This window comes from Eublepharis macularius, chromosome 17, assembly GCF_028583425.1.
Source record: "Eublepharis macularius isolate TG4126 chromosome 17, MPM_Emac_v1.0, whole genome shotgun sequence".
NCBI lineage: Eukaryota > Metazoa > Chordata > Lepidosauria > Squamata > Eublepharidae > Eublepharis > Eublepharis macularius.
In genome coordinates, this window is record NC_072806.1 from 33,470,975 (window position 1) to 33,498,127 (window position 27,153).

Sequence of the window (27,153 nt, forward strand, 5' to 3'; positions counted from 1 at the left end):
CTATAAATGCTTCCTAGTTTTTATTCCAAAATAGAGAAACACAAAAGTTTCCACTGGACCTTTTCCTGCAAAGGGCTGTTAAGTCGCCTGTGAATAGGATTGTTACCATAAATCACATTCGGTAATTTTTAATAACCAAATGTTACAGCTTGATTCCAAGTTAGTATTATACAGAACAACCAGCATGTGGAAGGTGAAGTTTGTCAGTGCAAGCCGAGGTAATTAAAGAAGCCAGTGATTGTCTTAACCACAACAACATCATGGGAAAATAGCAAACGGTTCTGGAAGCTTGGCTTGCCAGCACTTTCCAGTAAGAGAGAAGATGCCAGAGTCGAGTGGCTTCCTTGTCATTAGCAAGTGAAGGTGGCTGTATGGAGGGATTGGGAATTATGCCACTTGATTTTGCAAGAAATCTCAGTCCAATCTCACTCTCTAGGAGAAGCAGGTCTTACTATTATGGGCTCAGAGTATGAGCAATCTCAGAACAGATAAAAACAATGGTTAGAGAACATGCCACTGTGTTGTGCCAAGCTGAGGCAACCTAGTTCTGGTACTTCTACTTTGTGGGTTGTGTTTTAGCAGAAAGGTGGAGTAAACATGGCTTTACATTGGGTGTGGCTAGTAAGAAGAGCCTCCAACGGAGTGGCTTTGTGGAGCACCAGTGCAGTTAGGGCAAAGCCCCTGCTTGTTTCCCACTTGCTCAACCTGTGTATATACCTATTTTGTAAAGAAGTTGCAATGCCCAAACCACCACAAACTTCCAGTATTTTGCCTTCTTATGAGCAAAGTAACCCTATAAAGCTACCCTGGAGTGTCCTACCATTTGTGGAAATTTGGAGAACAAAACAAGATTCCCTCATTAAGCCAGTTTTTTTCTGTACGCAGTCTTTTGAGTTACACAGAACTTTTCATCCAGCAAAACAAAAAGGTGGCCACAATGCATGTTACAGGCATGTTCACCTCTCCCTCCCTCTCATATTTCCTCATAAATAGATTTCTAATTTCTAATAATCTAATAGATTGGTGGTGGTGGTGACTACCCTCAAGTCATAGCTGACTTATGGCACCCCCTGCTGGGGTTTTCATGGCAAGAGACTAACACAGTTGGTTTGTGATTGCCTGCCTCTGCAACCCTGGTCTTCCTTGGAAGTCTCCCATCCAATTACTAACCAAGGCCAACCCTGCTTAGCTTCTGAGATCTGATGAGATCAGGCTCACCTGGGCTATCCAGGTCAGGGTACTGATAGATTACAAAGTCAAATTTTCTGGCCACACCCTTTGAAGCATTCAGTATCCTCAAAGGAGCCCAGTCTTGACCGGGGGCCACTTTGTTCCCCATAACACAAACTATCCCTGAAGCTGCCATAAAACGTATTGACTTGCGAGTAAAAATTTGGGAGCTGCTTTAAGAGAACTCCTGGGTTCTCCAATGGAATCAGGTGTCACGCGATGCAAAGGTTGCCATGGCAATTCCCCTTTTTATACAAACAAACAGATAGCAGCATGGAATTTGCGAACGCCAAAAGTTTATAGCTTCTCCCAGGGAATCATATAACTGAACTATAATCCCCTTTTTCAACATGACTCTCTTTTCTTAAACATTGGCGCTAACAAGTAAGCCAAGTCCTTTTACCTTTCACTGTGGGCGCTTGAATGGAAATATGATCAGCCCATTCATTTTGCATATCCAATAAATGAACTCAGAGAATAACTGACTCTTCACGCAGCAATAAATAATGGCCGTAAGACCTAACTGGCTTGGTGTTGACCATCCTTGAAAGGGATGGACTAGAAGAATCATTCCTTCCCGGAGAGTAAGATGTTCTTAGCCTATTCTGGGAGAAAATACAGCCCAAGCCAAACAGCCAAGTCATTCTTATCTCTTATGCAATGGCAAAGCTAGATCAAAACGCCAGCAACTGGCATCCAGATACCAGCAAGTCCCAAAACGGGGAATCTTCCAGGAGCAGCACAGAACCCTCATTAGCAAATCGCCACACCTTCCCCCAAACCAGTAGACCGTGTAGGCAACTCCACCACCACTCTTTCTTGTTCCACTTCTTCCTTTAATGATCTTTACCTGCTCTTATATAAATTTCTTCTTCCTGCCAACAGGTCCGGCAATGGAAAACCTCCTCTAAGAAGCGCACAGACTTGGAGACCACACTTATTCCTGCAAGACTTCTTTGTGGTCCCCAGGCAGGGCTTGCCCAAGGGTTTGGGGTGCCCCAGGCAAACTATGTTAGTGTCCCTCCTGTACATTCATCACAGCAAAATACAATATTAGATATTTTTGTTGTATGAAAATTTTTAATAGAGAAAAAGAAATTCACTTCTGTCTCATTTGGCATCCCTTATATTCTGACACCTTAACTTGCCTATATGGGCCATTTCCACACTACTTACCTTCATCTGGAATGCTGCGGAATGTCGTGAAAAAAATGTGGAAGATAGCATCTTCTCACGTGAGTTTTGCGCAATGTCGCACAAAACTCACGCAAGAAGACGCTATCTTCCGTGTTTTTTTTACGATGTTCCGTGGCGTTCCGGATGAAGGTAAGTAGTGTGGAAACGGCCATTGTCAGGCCGGTCCTGTACCCAACTCCAACAGACCTGCTACCTTCTGTTCCTTGCCATACTTTCTGCTCAGACTTCTTTCCAGATATCTGACTTGGTTTGCTTCTCAACTAGGGATGTATCTCACTTTCTCAAATTAAATGCCTCTAGGTTGCATGACTGCAAAGAAGACCTGCCTGATTCAGAGGTCCTTCCAAGGCATGGCACCATATGATTTTGAAGTTCCCTCTTCCACAGGAAAATCAGGAACTGGCTTGACCAGGTACAGGATGTTAGATGACATGCAGCTGAATAGAACATCCGAGGCACAAAGGGATGTTCTTCATTGTAGATTATGGGTTGGTATCTTGCTTGAGTTATTCAAAATAGTATGGCTTGGAACTGCCTTTCTGCATTGCAGTTGGCACATTATGGCGAGGATTGCACAGGTTGGTGAATTAATTGCTGGTGGGTACTCAGTCCAACCTTTTAATTGGGCCAGATGGGCTCTAGATCCCTCCTGCCCTCTCAAATTCCAGATGCATCCTTTGATTCTTTCTGACATGGGAATTCTTTTCACAAACAGCTTATCATCGCAAACCTAACCACACTTCTGACAATTCCGTATTGCCATTCCTTAACCCGCAACAAGCACCAACTTATTATGCAAGCTATTAAGATTTTATATTTATAGGTGACTTTTGTTACATATGTCTTTGTGGAAACAGATTAATCTAATGTTTTTGTTGAGTGGCATTTTGAAGAACTGGGTCATTTTTCAGTGGTAGTTCAATTTCGAGCATTAAATAAATCTGGCAGTATTAATAGATGCATTTACATCATGTCAGCATTTTTGACTTGTGCGTATTTCACAAGAGTTTTCCCTTTTTCCTCATCCAGGCAGCAGGGGATGGGGGGGGGGGGGGAGATACAGCTTCCAATGATTTGAAGCCCAAAAATCTGTCAAAATAGTTAAGCTTGTTTTATCCCCCACCACCCTCAGGACATTCTCATAAATCAGGGGGGGTTGTCATACTGATTATCTTTGTGCATGTAAAGATTTTGAAATACATAAATTAACGTCTTGCCCTAAGAGGGGAGATTTTGCTTTTAAGCAGAGACGGCTTTAAACGGATGTTTGAAATTTAAGGGGTGATAAAATTCTCTTCAGCCATCTGCAGTTGAAGAGCGGCTGGCTTCTCCAACCAAGCTGGACACAAAAGAACTAAAACGTTAAACTTTTTGGATTCCAAATTGCTCCAGGAGGCAAATACAGCTGAACATGAATGACAATCATGCGATCCGGACCTGCAAGTAAAAGCCATGTCCTTCTTACCAAATGGAGAGGATGCGATGGTAGAGATGACAGTTTTCCCTTGAACAAAAAAGAACGCACATCATCTTGTTAGGTGGAAGTAGAGATCAGCCTCTTAGTGAGGTCATTTGAGATGAACTCCAAACAGCTTCCTACTCCCACAGATGAACAGAATGTCCCGAGTGCTGATTTAATGGGGAGGTGGGGGGGTTTGCCCCCCCAAAAAAAGTCATTTCATTTCTGTTTTCATACACTGTGGAATTGCATGCTCGATGCTCTTATCCAAAGAGCAAATATGTAATTTTTGCAATGTGGATCTGGACTGCTACAAGCATTTCACCAACTACTTCCCAGTTTGGTGTAGTGGTTAAGAGTGGCAGGACTCTAATCTGGAGAGCCAGGTTTTATTCCCCACTCCTCCTCTTGAAGCTAGCTGGGTGATCTTGGGTCAATCATAGCTCTCTCAGAGTCCTCTCAGCCCCACCCACATCACAAGGTGATTGTTGTCAGGATAATAATAACATACTTGGTAAACCGCTCTGAGTGGATGTTAAGTTGTCCTGAAGGGCAGTATATAAATTGAATGTTATTATTCTGCACATAGCATTCTCCATGCAATATAATGCTCTAAATTGACTTAATTGTGTGTTTTTGTGTGCATCCGCTCACATATTTTTCCTGCAACTCACACAATGACATTCCCAATCCTGTGGCCTATAGGCAGTGAAAACCCCTTTGTTTAGGATTTCACTGTTAGGATATTTACACACAGCAGCTAATATACAGAGGTTTTGCACAGCAGCATCCCAGCCTATAATGCAATTTGCCCTGTGTCTACAAGAACTGCATAAAATTATTCACATGTGCATGGTGCAGGATCAAAGTCTAGGTTTAAGAATGGTGGGAACGTCACTTTGTGTTGGGGGCCAATCTGTACATTTATCATTAGATGTTCTTAGCCTTTGTTTCCCTGCAATAGCTACAGGCAAGACCAGCCCAGGAAAAAAACAATTCAAACCACATGCTGATCACAGTTTTGGGGAGTGAATAGTGAAAGATCAGCTCTCAAAATGTAATTCTAATACAACTTTAAATGCAAATCCTGGGGAGAGGGGAACCTCTGCTCTGTACATTGTGTTAAAACTACAGTCACACGGGTCCCTTTATAGTATTCACACCACACATGAATTAAGAGATTCCAAATAAAAATACTATCTATATTTTATAGGGCTTCATAAAGCAATTGCAGGGGTCATATAATTTGCTTATGCAACCAGGGCTGCATCCACACATTGCTGAATGTTGCATCCTCATGGCACTTTAGCAATAATTTGCAACTGAATTTTCTTGTGTGGGTAAGACAATCTTGTTGCAAATTATCACTGTAACAGAAAGAGGGCGCAATATTCAACATGTGTGGATACAGCCCTGACTTTGAACATACTGGAAGATGCAGTACTTCAGAGACTCCAACTGGCAGGAAACGGGGCAAAAACACTTGCAAATACTGTTGCACAGACTGAATAAAAGCCTCTGAGAAATATGCACGTATAAACGGACAACACAATGTGGGCAACAAATGAAAAATGCTGAAAGAGCATTGATGTTCTCCTCTGAGCAAGCTTGGATCCAGCACTAGAACAAAGATTCACATGGCTTCCAGGGAAGTCTAAACAAATTTTGGGTACCATGTGCAGAGAGTTGCCAAAAAAAAAAAAAGTTAGAACTACGCAGGAGAGGAAATATGGTGGCAGATCCTGCATGAACGCCACTGAATGCAGACATTGTATACAAACCAGAAACAAGGTGAAACTCAAGACCGGCTCCTTTGCTAGACAGCTGGCCCGCCTGACCCAAACTCTGATTTTATCAGGTCTCTCCTGCCAGTATCGCTTCCATAATGAAAGCAGCATCTTAGACAGGACAAAAGCAACAAGGATAAACTTCCAGTCAGTTTTGCTTACATGTCCAAATGGATCCAGATGGTTGTTGGTGAGCTTCAGCTTCTGGAAGGACACCAGCTGACGCATCCAGTGGGTTCCAGTGGCGGGCGAGTCAGGGTGAACGTACAAGCGTCCGGGCATCGCAGGCTCTGCCTTTCCAGCCACCATCCTGTCCCCAAAGCAAAAGAAAGATATTCCATGAGGAGTTTGCCTTCTCAGTTTATTATCTAAGACAAACACATTTTATCAGTCTTTTGCATTTTTATTCTGCCCTTTCTCCAAGGAGATGGGAGATCCATGGCTCTTCCACCTCCCCTTTATCTTTACAACAACCCTGTGAGGTAGCACAGGCTGAAATAATGAAAGAAAGCCAGCTTCATGGCTGAGCAGGTATTTGAATCTAGGTCTCCCTCTCTGAGCACTCTAAATGCTACACAACACTGGCTCACATTCAGCCTCTCCCACACCCTTCACAGCAGTTTACAAGACCATGAACACAAACCAGTTTTTAAAACCAATAAATAACATAGCAGAGGCACATATTTTAAAAGAACAGCGGGAAAAAAGCCAAGCATTTTCAGTATTTCTTTTTTAAATACCAAATGTCCACCCAAAAGGCTTGTATTTAAAGGCAGGTGGGGGGGGTGGACTAGCACAGGGCATTGGTAAACTTCATTAAGAGGTTTGAGACTACAGTTGAAAAGTCCCTGCCCCTTCTGGTAACATTCTTATCATCATTTGGAAAGCCCTTCTATTCTATCAAAGTTCCTATCCTGTTTACAGCCCCAAGGCAACGTACAAATAAATGTTTAAACCATTGTTTTTTAAAACACTTTGACAAACTATTTTATTAAAAAATCATCATCGGAACATTTTCATGGTAAAATGCAAGGGAGGCCGCTATATCACAGATTTTAGAGCTCAGACTGAAAATTGTATTATAGGACTGACTCCTAGCTTAAGATCCTGTTACAACATTATGGGAGAGCCAGTGCGGTTTTGAGTCTAGATTGCTGGAGGGCAATCTAAGCTCCCCTCTGTCTGGAGATCAGGGGGCGGGGCCACCAGCCATGTGACCATTTTCACTGAGGGCAATTTAAACTTTTAAAAACTCCCCCTCTGTTCCAGCTCACCCAAAGTGACGTCATTGTGCAGTCCTGAGTTCCACCACTGAGTTCCACCACCTCTTTTCCCAGAAAAAAAGCTCTAATAATAATATTGCGTCCAAAATAAGCCCCTGGAAGCTGTTGGTGCTTGGCTTGCCCCCAGTGTGTCTAGCCTTGCTCCCACCCTTTTTTTGTTTGCCAGCACACCAGCATCTTGAAAAGTAGGCATTGTGTTTTTCTAATACTAGCCCTGCCCAAGGCTGGATGGCCCAGGGTAGCCTGCTCTCATCAGATCTCAGAAGCTAAGCAAGGATCAGCCCTGGTAGTACTTGAATAGGAGACCACCAAGGAAGTCCAGGGCCACTACATAGAGACAGGCAATGGTAAAACAACCCTCTTGGTTTGCCTTGAAAACCCCAGAAGAGGACACTGTATGTTGGCTGTGGAGTGACAGCATTTTACATTCCCAGCCCTAGTTCCTGTCCAGTCTTCCTCAGACTTTCTCAAGCATCATAACCCACATCCACATTCATTACCATCGGGCTCTAATTTAGGAAATCAGGAGTACCATTTTAATGCTTCCAGTACCCATACCATACTTGTAAACAGGGGTCATTTCGCAGAAAATAGTTGGAGGAACTCATTAGCATAATTCATTAGCATAATTCATTAGCATATACCACGCCTCTTGCCATCACTGGAAGTGTGTTATTAGTATAACTAATTTGCATATGCCACACCCCCTGACATCACCTATTCTGGCTGTTTTGGACCCAATCCTGGCCATTCAGGGCCAAAATTGGGCCCAAAATGGCAAAAAAGGGCTGAAAATGGCTGAAAAGGGGCACAAAATGGTCAGGATCGGGCTGCTGCTGCGTGGGAGAGTGATCCACCACCTGTCAGAGGCTCGATCCAGGCTGTTTCAGCCCCAATCCAGGCCAAAACGGGCCCAAAATGGCCCGTGACCTCTTTGGGGAACTGCTGGAACTGCGTTCCTGTGCATTCCCCCTCGAAATGAGCCCTGCATGTAAAGCTGACTCCAGATTTTGAAGGCAAGATGGACTCCTCCAGCCAGCCTGCTAAGCATGGTGTTCCCTTCTTCATGTGTACACACACAGTGTCCTGGAGGTAGGAGCCGAGGGTGACTCTTCCATGTTGTTTAAGTCACATCAGTACCAAGAAGTCTACAAACAGCTTGGACGACTCATTTCGTTGTCCCTTTGGGTGCCTCTCCTACCACAGAAGCGGAGTCTGTCCCCAAGGCTCCTGAAGCAAGCAGGGTCTCTGGGTAGGGTTGCCAAATGCCAACCTCAACTTGGAAAATTCCTGGAGATTTAGAGGTGGAGCCTGGGGAAGGCAGAGTTTGGGGAGGGAGCTCAGCATCAATACAATGCCACAGAGAGTCTGTCTACACAAGACCTCTTACACAAGAATGCTCACGTGAAGGGAGATGCAATGTTAGCCGGGAAGTGTAGTTTAAAAAGACAGAGGCAAAGTCTCAGTCAACTTTCCCCTCTCTATAGAGCCCACAAAGATGGCTGCTCAGAGGGTTTGTTAATTTCCTCTTCGCCTCCCCAAAGGCTCTGTCAGTTTCACCTCCCCTTGGGGAGGTGAAGAGGAAATTAACAAACCCTCTGAGCAGCCATCTTTGCGGGCTGAGTAGAAAGGGGAAATTGACAGTGCCTTTGTCTCTGTCTTTTTAAATCGAGAGGAGTTAGCTGTGTTAGTCTGTAGTAGCAAAATAGAAAAGAGTCCAGTAGCACCTTTAAGACTAACCAACTTTACTGTAGCATAAGCTTTCGAGAACCACAGTTCTCTTCGTCAGATGGTTAGTAAAGTTGGTTAGTCTTAAAGGTGCTACTGGACTCTTTTCTATTTTGTCTTTTTAAACTACACTTCCCAGCTAAAATTGCATCTCCCTTCACTTGAGCGTCCTCGTGTAAGCGGTCTCGTGTGGGCAGAGTCTGAAGCTGTCATTTCCTCTAGGAGAGATCTCTGTAGTTTGGAGATCAGTTGTAATTCCAGGAGAAATCCAGTCCCTGCCCAGAGGTTGGAAACGCTACTTTCTGGGCTGCTCTGCCGTCTCTGGTGGCAGCAGAGAGACCGAGGATCCCTGGTCAGTGGCGGGCACTCAGCCAGGCCGAGGGTCTCAGCAAATGCCCCACCGTGAGTGTCCTTGATGGTAGCGGTGCATGGCACAGGCAGTTTGCTTCAAGCCCATCAGACCTTCCTTCATGGCTGCATCGCCTATGCCTGGCTTTGCGATCTACAACGTTCCCAAATGAGTATGGAGTTTGGGGGAAGATGCATTTCCCACTCTTCCAGGAACCTAACTGGGATTGCTCTAAATAGATGTGGCGCCAGTCAGTGAAGAAAAATGTAACTTTGTCACTCATTCTTACCAGCAGCAAACATTCTCTTACCATTTGTTGTCACAAAATTTGTACCGATGGTCATCCGCAGGGACAATATCGATCAACAAAATGTATTTGGTCTTTGGGTTCATTCCTGTGACTTTAACTTTGTAACTTGGAAACATCCTCCTTATGGAAAAGAGGGGGAAAGAGATTAAGGCGTTAGTTGAAAGTCAAAGGTAGTGCTTTCAAGCCTCAAGGCACATATTCTTAATCAAACATGACGAGGAAACACCTTTTTGTCTGGATATACTTAATTCACACGCTATTTATTTATTTGCTTCATTTATACCCTGCCTTTCTCCTTAATGAGGACCCACTGCAGCTAACAGCATTCTCCTCGCCTCCATTTTATCCTCACAACAACCCTTTGAGGTAGGTTAGGCTGAGCGAGTGTGACTGGCCCAAGGTCATCTCGCAAGATTCCATGGCAGAGAACCTGAAAAAGCCAAGCAAGCATGAGGTTTAGGACTGGCAAAAGGAAGTGCTTCTTCACACAATGGAAGTCGTCACAAGGGGCATTGCTGGCTTACATGGGTTTTTTTTAAGGTTTAGAAACTTCATGGAGAAGAGGTCCCTCATTGGCTGTCATATATGCCTCCTGCATATCTGCCATGAATGTATGTTATATCTGACTCTGGTCTCTGAGAGTATGGGAAGTTCTTTATTGCTGTAATGCCAGTAGGTTATCTTTCAAGTGTTTACTTTTTCTTTCTCGCTCCACTGAGCCAGTGTCCTTGAATGCCAGTTGAAACTGGCTCGGGATGTAGCCTTCTTGAGAACTGAAGATAAGTTCATCTTTCTCACTGTCTAGTCTAAAACAATGTCTCACACTGTCTCACCCCCCCAACCCCCCCAATCCCGGCTAACGGTCCTTTTCCCCAAAGGTGGGAATATCCCTATAACTAACACTGCTGGCCCTATCTACGCCACTTCTGCCAATTTCACTGTCTGAGCACCTTGTTCTGAGTGGATCTCTAATAAAGTTACTTCAACTGGAACACCTGTGTGCTAACTGTGGAGAACTGGGGGATCTAACTGCCAGGGACTGACAATGGCTACCAGTTATGACAGCTAAACAAAATGGCACTTTGTATCTAAAGGCAACAGACGACCAAACTGCAGATGCTGGGGAAATCCAACCAGTGAAACGAATTCCAATATGGGAATGAATGATGGGAAAGCTCAGCCTCTCACCCCCCCCCCCCACACACACACATCGTGCAGCTTTCAAAGGCACACAAGTCCTGCCAGACCAAAAGATGCCAACCCTATCAATAGATAACGCAGTTTATGAGTGAGAGGGAAGAAGGAGATCTCTGCAGGAGACTGGATCAATGGAAGGACTGATCTCTCCAGACTTGAAGCCTCAAGTTGAGAGATGCCATGGAGCAAGCTCCCAGCCAAGGTAGGATTTGAATTGGCATCTTTTTGTGTCGCAGCTGACTCTTTCCATTGTCAAGTGGCCTTATCTTCTTTCTCTTCTTTCTTGCTTCCATTTGCCTCTAGCAAATTCCCAGTTCCTTCTGGTCATAATAAAAATAATTTCAAATGGGTAGCCAAGTTGGTCTGCAGCAGAACATCAGGATTTGAGTCCAGTGGCACCTTAGAGACCAACGAGATTTTCAAGATATAAGTTTTGGAGAGTCAAGCTTATAACCTGAAAATCTCAGTAGTCTCTAAGGTGCCACTGGATTTAAATCCTGCTGCTCTGAGCATAGATTTGATATCTATGTCTTAAGGTTTTAACCGCATTACTGAGTTGTTTTAACCATTATTCTGAGTTATAATTTGAAGTCTCTTTCGGCATCTTTAAAAAAATAGGATTATCAATTCCCCGGTGGAAGTGAGGGATCCCCTGCTACCATCCCGTGCCCTCTGTCACCACTAACCTGGCCGGTGGGTGGAGTGGATGGGAACGGGTCTCCCAGGCTCACTCCTAGGGTGGTGCAACGATGTCACTTCCCAGGAGTGATGTCATTGCACTGTCCCAAGAGCACTCCCGCAGGCCAAAATCGGCCTGTTTGAGGCCTAAATCGCCCCACTGCAAAGCTCCTGTTATCGCCTGGAAGTGACGTCAGTGGAGGAACACAGAGAAGGTGAGTACCGGGTACCTGTCCTCCTGTCAGGAGGGTAAGGGGACCTGGCAACCCTTTAAAAAAGTTGAAAGGCAGCATCAGAATCCACTAAAAATAAATTCTTCTCAGTCATATTGTGTCAGCCATTTTGGATACCTTTGAATGTGTTCCTTCAAAAGTTACATAGGCCGTTTCCACACTACTCACCTTCAATCGGAACGCGACATCACGCAAAACTCGCGTGAGAAAATGCTATCTTCCGGGTTTTGTTCGCAACATTCCACGGCATTCTGATTGAAGGTGAGTAGTGTGGAAACAGCCATGGTTACCACAGAAACCATATTAACTTCTCTCCCTGCAGTTCACTCTTCCCAGTTCTCTTCCTTGAAAACACGCAAACACCACACCCAACAGTTCTTCACAAATTTCTCTCAAAAAACAATGCTAAGGTTGTCCATAATAACCAATTTGGGCCTAACGTTCTCACTTTCAACACAAAAAAATATCAATATTTGTAGACTAATAAGAGAACAGGACCCAGAGACAGAAGAAGAACTTCTGACTGAGGGGGCCAAACGATGATTGTTGTCTAAGCCGCCATTTTGTAACCACTCGGGCAGAAGTCTACAAAATGGGTTCCTTTTAGAAGCTCTTTGAATCAAGCCTTTCTACCACCCTGTATAAATTCCAGGTGTTTACCATGTAATTAGTTTGGGCTTGAAAAGGGGGCTGGTTTACAAACATCCATCTTTGATTTCCATTCATAAGCCTTGCACTCCGCTTAACCCTGGACACAGGTAAGCACCTGTATAAATACAGTAGGATATTTCAGTTTGCAAATACACAGACTAATTCACACTTTCAGACTGGGGGAAGGGCGACGCTACAGAAGGAATTCAATTTTAATGCCAAATGTTTCTTTTATTTTTGTTTTGTTATTTTAAGTTAGACTTTAAAAAAAAATCTTGCCCCATAGTGAAAGCTAAAAAAAGTACAACTGAAGTTTGTTAGGCATAATTTTTAACACAGCTGGAAGATTCTGCAAGGATATTTATGATCCCAACTTCTGAACAGTTTCTTTCGTCTTTCCCCTTGAACACTCCCCCCTCACACACACACACACATGCTCACACACACACCACAACTGCTTTCCAAACCATAGCCTATCCAGGCTGCTAAGGGAGCCGGGATCTGATATACTGCAAATGTTAAGTGCTTTTTAATGGCATTTAAAATTAAGCTTTAGCATATGGGATTCATATTGAGTAGACAAGTCTGAGTTTATAATGTTTTTTAGAATAGCCCTCTAAAATAAATAGAGGGAGATGAAGCACTTCCATAATATATACAGCTGAAATTCTTCAAGGATAACAAATTAGGCCTTGCATCTGATCTTAGGTGTTGCTTTGCCTGCGAGTGGCTCCCTAACTGTCTTTGGTAGCATTCATTGTAACAAAATCTGCAAGGTCAAGAACCCCTGGATCCTGCCAATTTTCTGCACCCTTTCCCAAGAAAAACGCTGGGCAGGAGGTTAAAGAATTCTGGCTGCGCATCGGCATTTCATCATTATTATTAGCTGCTGTGTTTTTGGCATCCACAAGCGATGTGCCAGGGACCGGTCCGTTTAATTTCCTTAATGAAAACATATTTCCCAACCTCTTGGCAAAAGCTGGCTTCTCAATAAAATGTTTGGGGCAACAAGATGAGAGCAGGGGAAGGGGGAGGGAGGATGGGGTCATGAATTTCTCCCAAAAAAGCAGGGCTGTGTCCAAAGTGAATGTTGTCATAAGAGGTGGATTGAAGTGGAATTTGTGGGATTTGGTATAGCCGGTTTGAGACAGAGCAAAGAAAACACGCCCAGCTGGAACGCAATACCTGGGGAACCAGAAAGTTCTAGCAGGCAACAGCAGAGACCCTGTGAGTGCCCAGCCAAATCTTTGTCCCCTCTTTAGAAGGGCAGATTGTAATAAGGGGTCTTTCTCCAGTTGTGGTTTCCGTGCTTATTGAAAAGAACGGGCTTCAGGGAGAGTGCACAAAGCATGCCTGGGCTACTTGAGAGCCATAGGGCGCACCTGTTTTTTTTCTGGGAATGCAAACATGGGTTTGTGGAGCTCCTGGCAAGCCACAGAGGTGGCTGGCATGAAGTGCACACAGGCCTTGGAATTCACTCTTTCTCAGTATCTCTGCTTAAACTAGTCTAAAAACAGTTTAAGTATTATGGGCCATGCCCCACAGGAATTGTTACTCTGCGAGACTAGTAAGAATTCTTTGTGGTCTCCTGGCTCCACTACCCACAAGCTACAAATTCCAAAGCTTTCCTTTGGAAAAGCCATGACAGTTAAACAGATTTTTTTAAAAAACTAGATTTGATTTGTGCTATAGATATGCCAATGAAAATGTTTGGCAGTAAGTTCAAAACAAAAAACGAGAACTTTTTCAACTTCTGGAAGTCATAGCCATAAGATGTGGTTATAGCTTTTTTTAAAAAAATGGAGGATAAGTCTATTGATGGCCCTGATAGCAAAGTGCAGAACCTCCATGCTTAGAGGCTGCCTGCCAGATGTCAGGGAACCTTGTACATGGAAATCTCACGCTAGACTGCTGAACTGTGGCCCTTGCTTTTTACTATTTGCTTTAACAGTCAGAAATCCACAGTGAGGTTTCCCTCACGAGTGTAAGGATTCACCTGTCAGCTGGAGCCACTAAGACGTCAATACCAGTTCCCAGGAGACTTTTATGAAGTCAAGGTCTAGCATTCCTTGAAGGATCCTCTGATCAGCTCCAAAACATGCAATGCCTAACATTGTAGCTAATTAATGGAAGTAACGAGATCCCCTCCCACCCACACCCGGAAAAGCTGCATGATCCACAACCATCCCACCAACCCCCCCCCCCCCACACACACACACTCAACTTTCTTGCATCCCACCTATAAGCAGGGCTTTTTTTCAGCAGGAACGCGGTGGAATGGAGTTCTGGCACCTCTTGAAAATGGTCACGTGGCCCCGCCCCTGATCTCTAGACAGAAGGGAGTATAGATTGCCCTCCGCGCCACAGCGCGGAGGGCAATCTAAACTCCCCTCTGTCTAGAGATCAGGGGACGGGGCCACCGGCCATATAACCATTTTCTCCAAGGTTGATATAAACTTTTAAAAACTCCCCCCTTGTTCCAGCTGACCCAAAGTGATGTCGTTGTGCGGTCCTGGGAGCATGCACACTCTTTGCATGAACGCATGTGGTACCAGGGGCACCACCTCTCGCCAAGAGTTGCCCCCTGTGCTGGGAACCCACTGAGTTCCACCACCTCTTTTCCTAGAAAAAAAGCCCTGCCTATAAGGCTTTAATGCCACAAAACCTGCACCTTCTGGAACTCCAAATCTTTCTTTATCAGTGTGGGAGGAAGATTGCCGTTTCGCGCCACCCCCTGGAATTGTCAGTAAGAGAGCTGTCAGATCCAAAACTTTCCAGCTGGCCGTGGGGGAGCTGGGACTAGGCCTCTGAACTCTCTATTGTTCTCTTCCACTGGTAGGAGATTCGTAATTGAAGAACGGAACAAGATGCTGAATGGTGTATTGCAGTAGTTTTCCAACTTCATACCCTCTGGGGAAACCTTTTCCACATTGATTTATCTGCTAAAGAACCCTGCTGTGAACATCAGGGTAATAACATAACATCAACCAATCCAGGGACCTGTTTCCTAGAGTCACTAGCCAGAATGCAGCTGAGAAACCCACCATCCTCCATGAATTTCTCTCATTCCTCTTTTAAAAGCCCACAAGGCTAACAGCCATCGCTACATACTGAGGCAGTGAGTTCCAGAGGTTAAGTATGTGTTTTATGACAAGGCACTGTTTTTGACCAGTCTGATATCTATCGCCCATCAGTTCTAGTATATAAGAAGAGGGACGGGGAAATTTTCTCTTTGCACCTCCTGCATAATTTTATAAATTTCTACCTCCCCCCAACCCCAGCTGCCTTTCTTCTAAATTGAAAAGCTCCAAACATTCTTAGGAAAGCTGCTCCAAACCACTTGATCATTGGGGTTGACCTTTTCTGCCCTTTTACAGCTCTGCAGAACCCCTTTCATTTAAAATCTCTTTATCCCACTTACTACCCCAGACAATTCTCAAGGCAGTTGAAATGGTTGAATGGAACCATACACTATATTCCAAGAGCAGGATTTTGGTCCAGTAGCCCCTTAAAGACCAGCTAGATTTCCAGCGTGTAAGTTTTTGGGAGCGTTGACTCTCCAAAGCTCATGTCCTGTAAATCTAGTTGGTCTTTAAGCTGCTCCTGGTGGGCTCGAGTCTTGCTCTTTTGCTACAGACCAACACGGCTACCCACCTGAAACAATATTCCAAGAGTGGCTGTACGAGAGTTTATCTAAACATAATACAATGTTAATATTCAGCTCCTTTCCTAATAATTCCTAACATGGACTTGGTCTTTTTCATTACTGCTGTACACCGAATCAACATTTTAATGAGCTCAGCTCAGCAACCCAAGCTCCCATCCTAGTCAGTCAATGGTAGCTCAGATCCTCTTCGCCAGCTTTGGAGAGATACTTCTGGGTGGTGTCCTAGTGCTCTGGTGGAATGACTTCAGTCTTGCATGTTCTACTCTTTTTTTAAACAACAGCAGCACTAGAATCTCTAAGGAATCTACCAAAAAAGCTGTGATAAACTAACTAGAAAGAAATTTGTAATGCAATTAAGGTTTACTAAATACTATTCAGCAATACTTAGTGGTAAGAAAGTGAATACATACATATGAATTGGTTACATATACATAAGGCAAAGCATATTCCAGGAGCAGCAATAATATCACAAATTTCCTATATAAGTATAAAGTGCTTGTGCCTGTAATTGACAACAAATTGTCTAAGGAGTAACCAAAGATAAATCCAAAATCATATTCTTGACGGTGCAGGTAAATATGGTCTTCTGCATATCAATCTAACATCACAATATTAGACAACAACGATGGTATTTCAATAACAACTGCGATTGGAAGCCAGCAAATCCACACGTTTCATCTCTTCATCCTGGCAGTTATTATATTGAGATTTTCAACCTCGTTGAGCGGAGCCATGAGGACGGTCTCTCTTTATCCTCTTCTCTGCTCCTATTTCAGAGTGCACTAAGTATTGTTGAATAGTATTTAGTAAACCTTAATTGTATTACAAATTTCTTTCTTGTTAGTTTATCAGGGCTTTTTTGGCAGATTCCTTGGTATTTAACGTGATACTCTCCTGTCTTTGGGATTTGGCACTAGAATCTCTTGCAGTGGACGTGTTATAATACAATTGATAGTCCATTTAACATTTTACAGGGACATATTCCTGACCAGTCAACTTCTTTGATTTATCCATGGAAAAGCCGTATGGGTATCAACAGGCGAGTGAATTATTTGCATGTGAACCATGATCCTGGGGTTCGATATCATAACAGACTCTGATCTTTGTCTATGTTAAAATTATGAGATATTAAATTATCTTTCTGACCAATGTTGCTTTGCAAAGCTATTTTGGCGGACCCAAAATGCAAGCTGTTTCCTGAACCTGGTACAGAGCCTGCCCAACATTTTGTGGGCTGCCAGGAGCTATATAATCTCATAACGCTGCCTTATACTCAGTCAGACCACCTTGCTATGGATAATCTAGCCCTGAGTGGCTCTCTAGAATCTCAGGCAGTACATTGACCCTATAAGTGGAAATGCCAGGAATTGAACTCAGGACCTTCAGCATGCAAAACAAATGCTGTTCCACTGAGTCACACCCTAATCCCCTAAAGGGACAGCACAATAATAATAACAACATTCAATTTATATATTGCCCTTCAGGACAATTTAATACCCACTCAGAGCGGTTTACAAAGTATGTTATTATTATCCTCACAAAAGAACGGGGGGAGGTGGCGTTGAGCCTTTGATGGACTGCATCCAGTTTGCTAGCCCACAAGTTGTGTAGGTTTGGTGTAAGAGAGGAATGTCTCATTTAAGCCTTTGTCCTTCTTCAAGTAATCAGCCTGACCTCCTCTAAGATTCATCTTTCTTCCCTAGGGCTGCTAGCCAGTGGCTGGCAACCAATGGGAATCTGGAAAGTGGGGGTTTGGGAGTGTGGCATTTACCATAGAGCTTACAGCGGTTCCTAGAGCAGTATGATGTCATTTCCATGTTTTCCCTGGAAGTGATGTAATGCTGTCACACCAACAGTGATTTTTTAAATCTGTTCTTCTCCTGCTGGCTGCCAGAGTAGCAGCAGGCAACAGGAGCTGGGGGTGGGAGATTTCCCACCCCGAGGGGGAAACTGGCATCCCTACTCCTTCCCTATTCAACCTATTGAATTATTATTATTGATTTATTCCCCAATGCAATGTCACACACCCATTCATAAATAACATGAACCGCTTGCATGAGACACATAAAACCACTATTAAAGACTCCCCCTCCCCCAAACATCAAAATATATTTTTAAAATACAAGCTAAAAAAGTAACACTTCAGAGCCAACAAATAATGTCACAAGTCAATTAACACCAAAGGGCCCTGCAGTGCTTGATTAGAGCCACGCTGTATGAAACTGATTGCAACAGATGTTTAGCAGGACTCCTTTCTAAACCCATTGACTTCAGTGGGCTTAGAAGGATGTAATTCTGGACTAGATTGCCTGGTTCTCCTTTCAGTTCCAAAGACACTGCTGATGGCTGAAACAGTTCCCATTCTATAATCCCATAAATCTTGTACATGAAACACAGGCTAGATAGACAGAATCATCCTGGTAACTTAGACAAATTCTCCGCTCAGGAGGGATTTAGATACAATGAATAAGGTTGTACTTAGTATAGTTAATGTCAGTAGAATTTAAGGTAGTCTTTAGAGATGGGCACGAACCAGGGAAAAACCAAACCATGTGGTTCGTGGTTTGTCAAATTTCACGAACCACAAACTTCCACGAACCTGCCCCTGGTTCGTGAACCGGTTCGTTTGGTTCATGAAAATCCGGGTCAGAAAATCATCAATTCCGGGTCAGCAGAAGGCCACTTCTGGGCCAGAAGAAGGTCTGCAGGAAGCCCATCCTCTGTTGCCTAGGAAACGGATTGATTGGCACCAGGCTGTCTGCAGTCACGAACCAAAAAACGAACCAGATGAACCAGCCTAAAGTTCATGGCGGTTCGTCAGAAATGGGATCTGACGAACCGTGGTTCGCGAACCACAAACCAGCCTGGTTCATGCTTGATTTTGGTTCATATTTCGGTTCGTGCCCATCTCTAGTAGTCTTCATTCTGCTGTTTTTCATTTACCCTTTCCTTCTAATTTTGTAATCTAGTCTTATTGCTCTGTTCGTTCTATGCAATATGATGCTTCACTGCACTGTTCTTCAGTCTCGTGTGCTGTTCTCTAACTTTGTTAGTATGGATTATCCTGTTCTTACTGCATTGTTTTTAGTTATATTCCACTTGGAGTCTCCATGAGAAAGATGGACTATAAATGAAGCAAACAAACAAATAAAACCGCTCCTCAATGGAGCTGGCTCATACATTCAGCAGCAGTAAGCAAGGAACAAGACCCCAAAATAAACAAATAGGCACATGGGAATCTCTTGCATACAGTACCTAGCACATGGCCATCACTAAAGAAATGGCAAGCAAAATAGCAGTTTAAGTCATGACATCTGTACAGCGCAGTAGGTATTCCCATCAATTGTTGCACTAGCCCTGTAAGGCAGGACAGAGTAGGCCAGTAGTACTGAAGATGGAGCAAGAGGAGTGGAGGCACAGAGAAACATCGCTTACATAAGGCTACCTGACTGAGTGCATATGAACCAGCAACTTGTTCCTGGTTCACAATTCAAGTCTGGCACTAGCTGATGTCACATTGGTCCAAGAGAATGAAGGATGCAAAATTAACCATATTGTTCAAAATGGCTGTTTCTGTACTTATTGAGACAAATTAATTTCAGGCTCCTGGAAAAGGAAAGTTATGGCAGTCGGCGCAGTTATCCATGCTTTGAAAGCTGGGTTGCCAACTCCATCTTGGGAAATCTGGGAGGTGGTGCCTAGGAAGGATGGGGTTTGGGGAGAGGTGGGAGCCCAGCAGGTATGTGATCCTTTAGAGACTACTCTCTAAAGCAGTTCCTCCAGAGGAACTGATCTTTGAAATCTGGAGATCAGTTGTAATCCCAGGAGAACTCCAGTCTCTCCTTGGAGGATGCCACCCTGTTTGGAAGAGTCCAGAAGTCCAGTGGCTCCTTAAAAACGAATGCTTATTCTAGCCTGACCTTTTGTGAGTCAGGCCTCCCTTCCATAGATGCTCTGATGAAAGCTCGAGGTGGAATAGGTGCAATGGGTCTTTAAAATGCCACTGGACTTCTGCTTTATCTTGCTAGAACAGACGGACTGAGAGCCAAGCTACAAGTGACGCCTGACACAGATTGAAAAGAGTCCAGTAGCACCTTTAAGACTAACCAATTTTATTTTAGCATAAGCTTTCGAGAATCAAGTTCTCTTCTTCAGATGCATCTGAAGAAGAGAACTTGATTCTCGAAAGCTTATGCTAAAATAAAATTGGTTAGTCTTAAAGGTGCTACTGGACTCTTTTTGATTTTGCTACCACAGACTAACACGGCTAACTTCTCTGCATCTATGACACAGATTGGACACTGGTCAGCTTCCCTCAAGTTTTGATGGGAAATGTAGGCATCCTGGTCTTGCAGCTGTAATGGAGAGCCAAGCTGTAAAACCAGGATGCCTACATTTCCCATCAAAACTTGAGGGAAGCTGACAAGTGTCCAACCTGTGTAAAGTGTCACTTGTAGTTTGGCTCACAGCTGCTCCTCGGGAATTATCTTGGGAATGCCCAGCCAAGACGACGGTCACAAGGCCTCCAGACGGCACAACTCCAGCATGCTGTAGGAGGGGCTGCTCATGACGACCATCTGTAAAGAGCGACTGATACAAAACAGCATGGCCAGATTTATATCAGAGAGACCCAGAAAGGTATAGTGATTAAAAGGCGGAATGAAGACCCAAGTTCAAATTTCTACTCATCAATGAAGTGCACTGGGGCTAGGGTTGCCAACCTCCTGATGGGGCCTGGAGAACTCACAGAATTACACCTGATCTATAGACTACAGAGATCAGTTCCCCTGGAGAAAATGGCTGCTTTGAAGCAAAATTATGGTAAAGTATAATACTCTAAGGTATTATACTTTCCTGAGGTCCCTAAACTCCCCTCAACTTTGCCCTCCCCAGGCTCCACCCTCAAACCTCCAGGAGTTCCCCAACCCAGAGTTGGCAACCCTACTAGGAAACCTTGGGGCAATCATTGTCTCGGTCTAATCTATTTTACAAGGCTATCGAGAGGATGCAGTACAGGAGGCAGAGCCCAGTATGTTCTCCAGAACTCCTTGGAAGGAAGGAAGGATAAAAATGAGAGAGATCACGTATCAATCAGCAACAGCACATTGTGCCCCGGCTCCTGTAGTTTCTGGGCCAAAGGCAAGGTTGCTGGGCTTAAAAGGGCCCCTGTGCCTCCAGTATCACACCAAGAGAGTGCGCTGTGATTGCACATCATTTATGGAACATCCTCTGGAGGGATGTTTGCCTGGGCCCATCCTGGCCATCTTTTCAATATTTTTGATGTAAGGAAAGGAAAAGCCTTCTGTTCCAGTTTCTGGAAGCCAATTCCCAACCATGCCCCTCCTGCTGCCTTGTCCCTTCTTTGGTTATCTAGTTTTCTGTTTGTGGCAAACTGTCTTAAAAGCTGCAGCCACTGCCAGTAAGTTCATGATGCTATTGGTTTACTGTTTTTTACTCTTCATTAGCAAAAAGCAATGAAAAGTACTTTTATTCAAAATAGCCAAACCTGTTTAACCCAAGAAGCATCATGCTCACCAAGCTTTAAGTCCCATGTGGTCATTTTGGAGAGACATATGCGGGGGGGGGGGCGGGTTCATTATTGTGAAACCAGTTTCAACGGGCAGTGCCTATAGAGGATGGGGCCAAATTGATGCCTCACAGTTCCCAAGCTTCAGGCTGCTTCTCTCAGTCTTGGACACGATGCCGCTGTTTGTGGACCGACCTTCCCCTGCCATAATCAGACCTAATCTGGCAGCCCTGCCCCGAAAATCTCCACTGGTGGCCAAGTACAAAGAAAATACGAGGGAGGGAACAGAGGGCTGGGGTTAAAATAGCTAAGCGATGATGTGTGACTGACTTATTTGCTCCACTAATGAAGTGATCCCTCCCTGGTTCAGTTTGTCCCAGGCACATTTGGATTTTCACAAATGGCTTTTAAATGAACTGTTAGAGGAGAAACCACTTAGGGGGATTTCTCCTTTATTTATCAGTTTTTATTTCTTGCAGAAGTCCCCATTCTTGGCTGTGCTTGGATGTTACTGAGGCAAAGCCAGGAACTGTCCAGTGTCCACCCAGAGATAGAGTGAATTTTAATTACCGTGCTCTGCTGGGAAGGAGCACTTTTTAAAAAAAAATAGCCCGTTGTAGTTTACTAGCAACTAAAGCAGCGGTGGTGATAAGCAGCAGAATCCAACTTTACCAAGAAACATGCTTGGATTGGCAGAAAGAGTTTGATGGAATATACAGCAGACATGCTGGGATGGGAACTGGGTGAAGGCAGCATTTTAGAGGTGTTAGGGGCTCCCAAAACAAATATGGCACAGAGGAGGAGACAAAGATTGATCTCAACGCCTGACCTACTGCAAGTCAGAGAAGCTCCATTTATTTATTTCCTTCATTTATATCCACTTTTCTCCCTGTGCAGCTTATGTTGTCCTCTCCTCCATTTTATCCCCAAATCAGCCCTGTGAGGTATGTTAGACTGACAGCATGTGGCTGGTCCAAGGTCACTCAACAAGCTTCCATGGCAGAGTGGGGACTTGAAGCTGGAGTATTCCTGACCCCAGTACAACACTCTAAACACTATACAACACATTTGGGCAGTCATGTGCATTGAGAAGATACATCTAAGCTTGAGAAAGAGTCTGAAAAATCTGAAGATGACTGTTTGATTCCTAGGGCCATTCCAGAGAAGGAGCCACTCCCCCCGAAGGATGAAATAGCACTATACTAGTCCAGAACTAGCAGCACTGGTTCTCACCCCGAAATATCTTGGAGGCTGTTGCATGACAGAAGGGATAGCTTTGCCTTTTTTTAAAAAAAAGCGTGGCTGCAATTTGCTCTCACTCTGGGGGAGGAAGCACAGCCTTCCGCCCCCCTTTTTTTAAAGCATGAAATTGCAGCACATTGTTTTGGGAGAATGGAAAGCCTGACTTGTACCGCTTCTCTTTACTCCGAAGAAAGCCCACTCCTGAAGAAGTGCAGGAGTAAAAAGGCCTCATCAGTAAACTCTACACATCAGCAGAGAGGAATCAGCTTTTACTCAAAAGTATTTTTGAAATGTCTTACCTCTCTAACAGCACACTCAAGAAGATTTAAGTATTTTTTTAAAAAAAGAACTTTTCACAGGCATTAATCTTTTCTTTCACAAAAGTGGCAGAGATATAGTAGGAGCTGGAGCGGGGTTGTATTGCTTATCACCAGTGATGTCGTGGACATTGTCCAATGGGTGTCTATGGCACTTGCGTAATACACCTTGCTGCACTCTGATGGCCACTGCATCAGAGGATAGGCTGATGGCCACAAAAAGCAGGGCCTTCTTAGTGGTAGTGCCCTCCTTATGGGACACCTGGGAAGGCTCAGTGGACACATTTTGGCCATTTTCACACTGCTTACCGGCCACGGAACATCGCGCCAAGCTCCCGGAACAACAGCGTCTTCCTGGCACAATTTCATGCGAGAACTGCGTGAAATTGCACCAGGAAGATGCTGTTGTGCCAGGAGCTTGGCGCAATGATCTGTGGCCAGTAAGCAGTGTGAAAACAGCCTTTGTCTCTTGACATTTCAAAAACTTTTAAAGGCTGTTTATTTTGAAGGCTATTCAAGGAGGTTAGCTCCAACACATTGGCCGAATCCACATTACCTTCGCGCGTCCCGGTGTTGCGCTAAATGTCCGCGAAACACCCGGAAGTATAGAGTCTTTCAAGCGCGATTTCAGAAATCGCGCTTGAAAGACGCTATACTTCCGGGTGTTTCGCGGACATTTAGCGCCGCGCGGAGGTAATGTGGATTCGGCCATTGTTGCGGCTATTTTTTTAGTCGTTTAATCCTGACTTATTTCTGTTAATGTTAGAAAAGAGCAAGAGTCCAGTAGCACCTATAAGACTAACAAAATTTGTGGTAGGGTATGAGCTTTTGTGAGTCACAGCTCACTTCTTCAGATACATGCATTCTAGCTATATCTGAAGAAGTGAGTTGTGACTCATGAAAGCTCATACCCTACCACAAATTTTGTTAGTCTTATTGCTCTTTTCTACTGCTACAGACAGACTAACACAGCTACCCATCTTGATCTACTGTTAATGCTGACTGACTGAATAAGATACAGAAAGACAGAAAGAAACCACCACCATTTTTTAAGAATGTAGGTGGCCTTGAAGGCCCTTTGTGGGGCATAAATGCAAGATATAAAATGTAAACCAGCAGTTATTGGATTCAGAACTTTAATCCAGCCCGCTCCCCATGTAGGATTGTACTTCATTATATTTCTTGAATGCACAGCTTGGCTCCAACAGACCTCCCTTGTGAAAAAATCACCTTCCCCTGAACTTTGTGCCACATTTGAGTTTTCCCCATGGATGGAGGGAGAGCAGAAGCATTTCACACCAAAATGGCATACTAAATTCTCTGCACAAGAAGTTTAGAACAGCAATACCCACTCTGCATCCAGGGATAGATAGATTATACAAATATAATCTGTTTCACAATGTGTTACAAAGATGGAAAAAAATCCATACTGGGTGCAGAACTCAACATCCTAAGGACGATACTTAGGGGGTTTTTTTTAATGTTAAAAAGGGGGAAAATCCAAGTTTCTAGCCTTCAAGACTGAAAAAAGTAGGTCTGAAGTGGTCTGGACAATAGAAATCACAGAAGCCAAAAGGAAATTGTGCAGGATAGTTAACAGGTTCATGATCTTTTATCGATTCTTCCTGGCCACCTCGTTCATATGCCTATGTTTCTTCTAATCATTTTGTAAATATCTATATGTGTTTTGAACTTGTTTTAAAGTTTTTATTGTTCACCATGATGGGGACCCTGAGCAGGTGGAAAGGGGGCCTAGAAATGCTTAAAACAGAAATATAGTAAAATTATGGCCCTCAGAAGCAACACAGAGAGCACAGTATTATAAGATGTGCACAAACAGGCGCAATTCAGCACAGAATCCACCTTTATGACAGACAATTTAAATTGCCTTGGTGCAAAAAAAACCCCACCACCCTTCTTTTAAAAGCGTAGATTCTACATGGCCTTCTACAAAGCAGCGAATCAAGAGATACCAACTTAGCCCTTTTAAAATAACTAAAAAATAAGAAAAGGGTCCGGACTTCAGAAAAATGAGAGAGATCAAAGCGTTTCCCATCACCAGCCGGTTTTCCCAGGGCATCCAAATGCTCCTGTCCCAATTTCTCTTATCACCACCACCACTCGGCCATGACGTTCTATATACAAAGCCAGGGTCCTCTGCTTTGAAGTGGTGGATTAGTCCAGGCCGGATCCTCACTCCAGAAAAACAAACAAGGCAGGTTCAGCAGGAGTTCTCTCTACTCGTTCATTTTTCAGACCCCCAAATTCACTTTCACTAAACTCAAGCAGCCTTGAACTCATGGCCTTGTGGACAGATCAAGAGATTTGTCTGGTGGCAGCTTTGTGGACTTTTTCGTGACGAGGTGAGGGGGCCAGAGGACTTTTTATATCGGGGTGGGTAGATTATATACATATTTATCTGGCTCGCTCATCTAAGTTTTATTTAAAATGTTCTGACAGACACGAGCAAGACCGTTAACCCTAGTTCTGCACAGAAGATTTAAACAAAGATTTCCCAAAGAAAGTCACACGGGCTTTTCATTCCCAATTCTCTCCCGTGCACCGACAAAATTCCTTTTTCCAAGGAGCCCAAGCCATAACAGAGCTAAAATTAGATCACATTTATTCAAAATGTAAATATCGAGAAGGGCCCTGTAAATAATCGCAGAAGTGGAATCACAGTTTAACGACACCGCTCCGTTTCATAATGCATTTAATTGCTCCTATAAAGACAGGACCAGCGTTATCCTTGATGCAGCGGGATTGCCTCTTTTAAAGGCAAAGGGGCTGTCTTATGAGAGAATCCTCCAGCCATATGGGGCAAGTATCCTGGCTGATTTCAGCCCACCAACATTGCAGGACACCAGACGATGGTTTCCTAGTGCGATTTTTACATGCCCCTTCTGTGTTGCACAGAGTGTATTCCTGCAGCCTCACCACTCTAAATTGAACAAGCAAAGAGATTTACAGTGCTGTCCTCCTGACCTGAGTTACATCCTTCAAAGTCCACTGAAATCAGGGGGCTTAGAAGGGTGTAACTCGGCTTAGGACGGCATCGTAAGTGACTAAGCCAGAAAATTCTGACCTCACCTATGCTGCTGGCTCTTTGGGGGAACCTGATATTCTGTCATCAGCCCCTTGCCTGCAATATAGAAATAGTAAAACTGGCCTTCTGCACAGGGTTGTTGTAAAGGAACATCAAAATAATAGAAAATGCTTTGGAAGCCCCCACTGCCTTGATGCTCACCAACTGGACCCAGACACATTCTCTTAGAGCCAAGCTACAAGTGATGAATGACAGTTGAATGGCAAGTGAACAGACTCGCGTGTATTCCTCCCTGTTCACTTACGCTCCACTTGCCCTCGTAGCGGATCAAGTGGAGCACAAGTGGAGCGCACGTGAACAGGGAGGAATACACATGAGTCTGTTCACTTGCCGTTCAAGTGCCATTTGTCACTTGTAAGCTTGACCCTTAGCCTGACCTACTTCATAGGGTATAAAGTTAAAAGGAGGAAGAGGAAAGCAATTTGAAGTTCTGTTGTTTCACATAGAAGATCTTTAAGCCAATGCTTAAGACTTCCATGAAATCAAGAGGATTTTAAAGTGATGATCTTGGGCTGGATCATATCCTTTGTACTTATCCATCACTTCCCTCAAGTGCTTCAGTTACCACTTTGAAGTCATGCTCCTCTTCACTTATGTCTGTTGCAAGCTGCCTGGAGCACCCCAAGACAGAAAGGAAGCTAACAAATGTTTTAAGCAAGCAAGCAAACAAACCCCTCTCCCCTTGAAATCAACATGACTTAAAAGGGCATAACTTAAAAGTGCTAACTGCCACTCATGCTTTTTCAAGCACTTTCCCTGGAAAAGTGTTTTTAAAGTACTCGTACTGAAAATGTATTTTTTCATTATTTAAAGACCAATTTTAAAAATGGAAAAAGATTAATTTAACCAATTAATAGACACCAAGTATTGTAGCCCTATCCGGAAGCCATGATATAAAATGGCCGTTTGGAACCTTCAGTCTGTTCTGCACTTAAAGGGTTTGAGTCAGCATAGCTAGTCTAATATGGAGAACAACCTCCGCCCAGCGACTACCTGCCAGAGCAATAATGTGAAGAGGAAGGATGTGGGGCCACGGGAAAGGGCCGTGGCTCACTGGTAGAGCCCCTGCTTGGCATGCAGAAGGTCCCAGGTTCAATCCCCAGCATTACCAGTTTAAAAAATATGATATGAAAATAGGTGATATGAAAGACTTCTACTTGAGACCCTGGAGAGCTGCCGCCAGTCCAAGCAG

General features: G+C 44.0%; 1 protein-coding gene across 1 annotated transcript in view; it reads right to left on the reverse strand.

Moving 5' to 3' along the window:
• The window catches only part of TBX4 (T-box transcription factor 4), a 105,511-nt gene that overhangs the window by 38,468 nt on the left and 39,890 nt on the right, over nucleotides 1-27,153 (reverse strand). The window contains exons 4-5 of the mRNA XM_055001633.1: nucleotides 9,344-9,463; nucleotides 5,836-5,983 (exon numbers count right to left, since the gene is read on the reverse strand). Of these exons, the coding sequence (XP_054857608.1) occupies nucleotides 5,836-5,983; nucleotides 9,344-9,463 (268 nt within the window). The remainder of the gene's footprint in view (nucleotides 1-5,835; nucleotides 5,984-9,343; nucleotides 9,464-27,153) is intronic.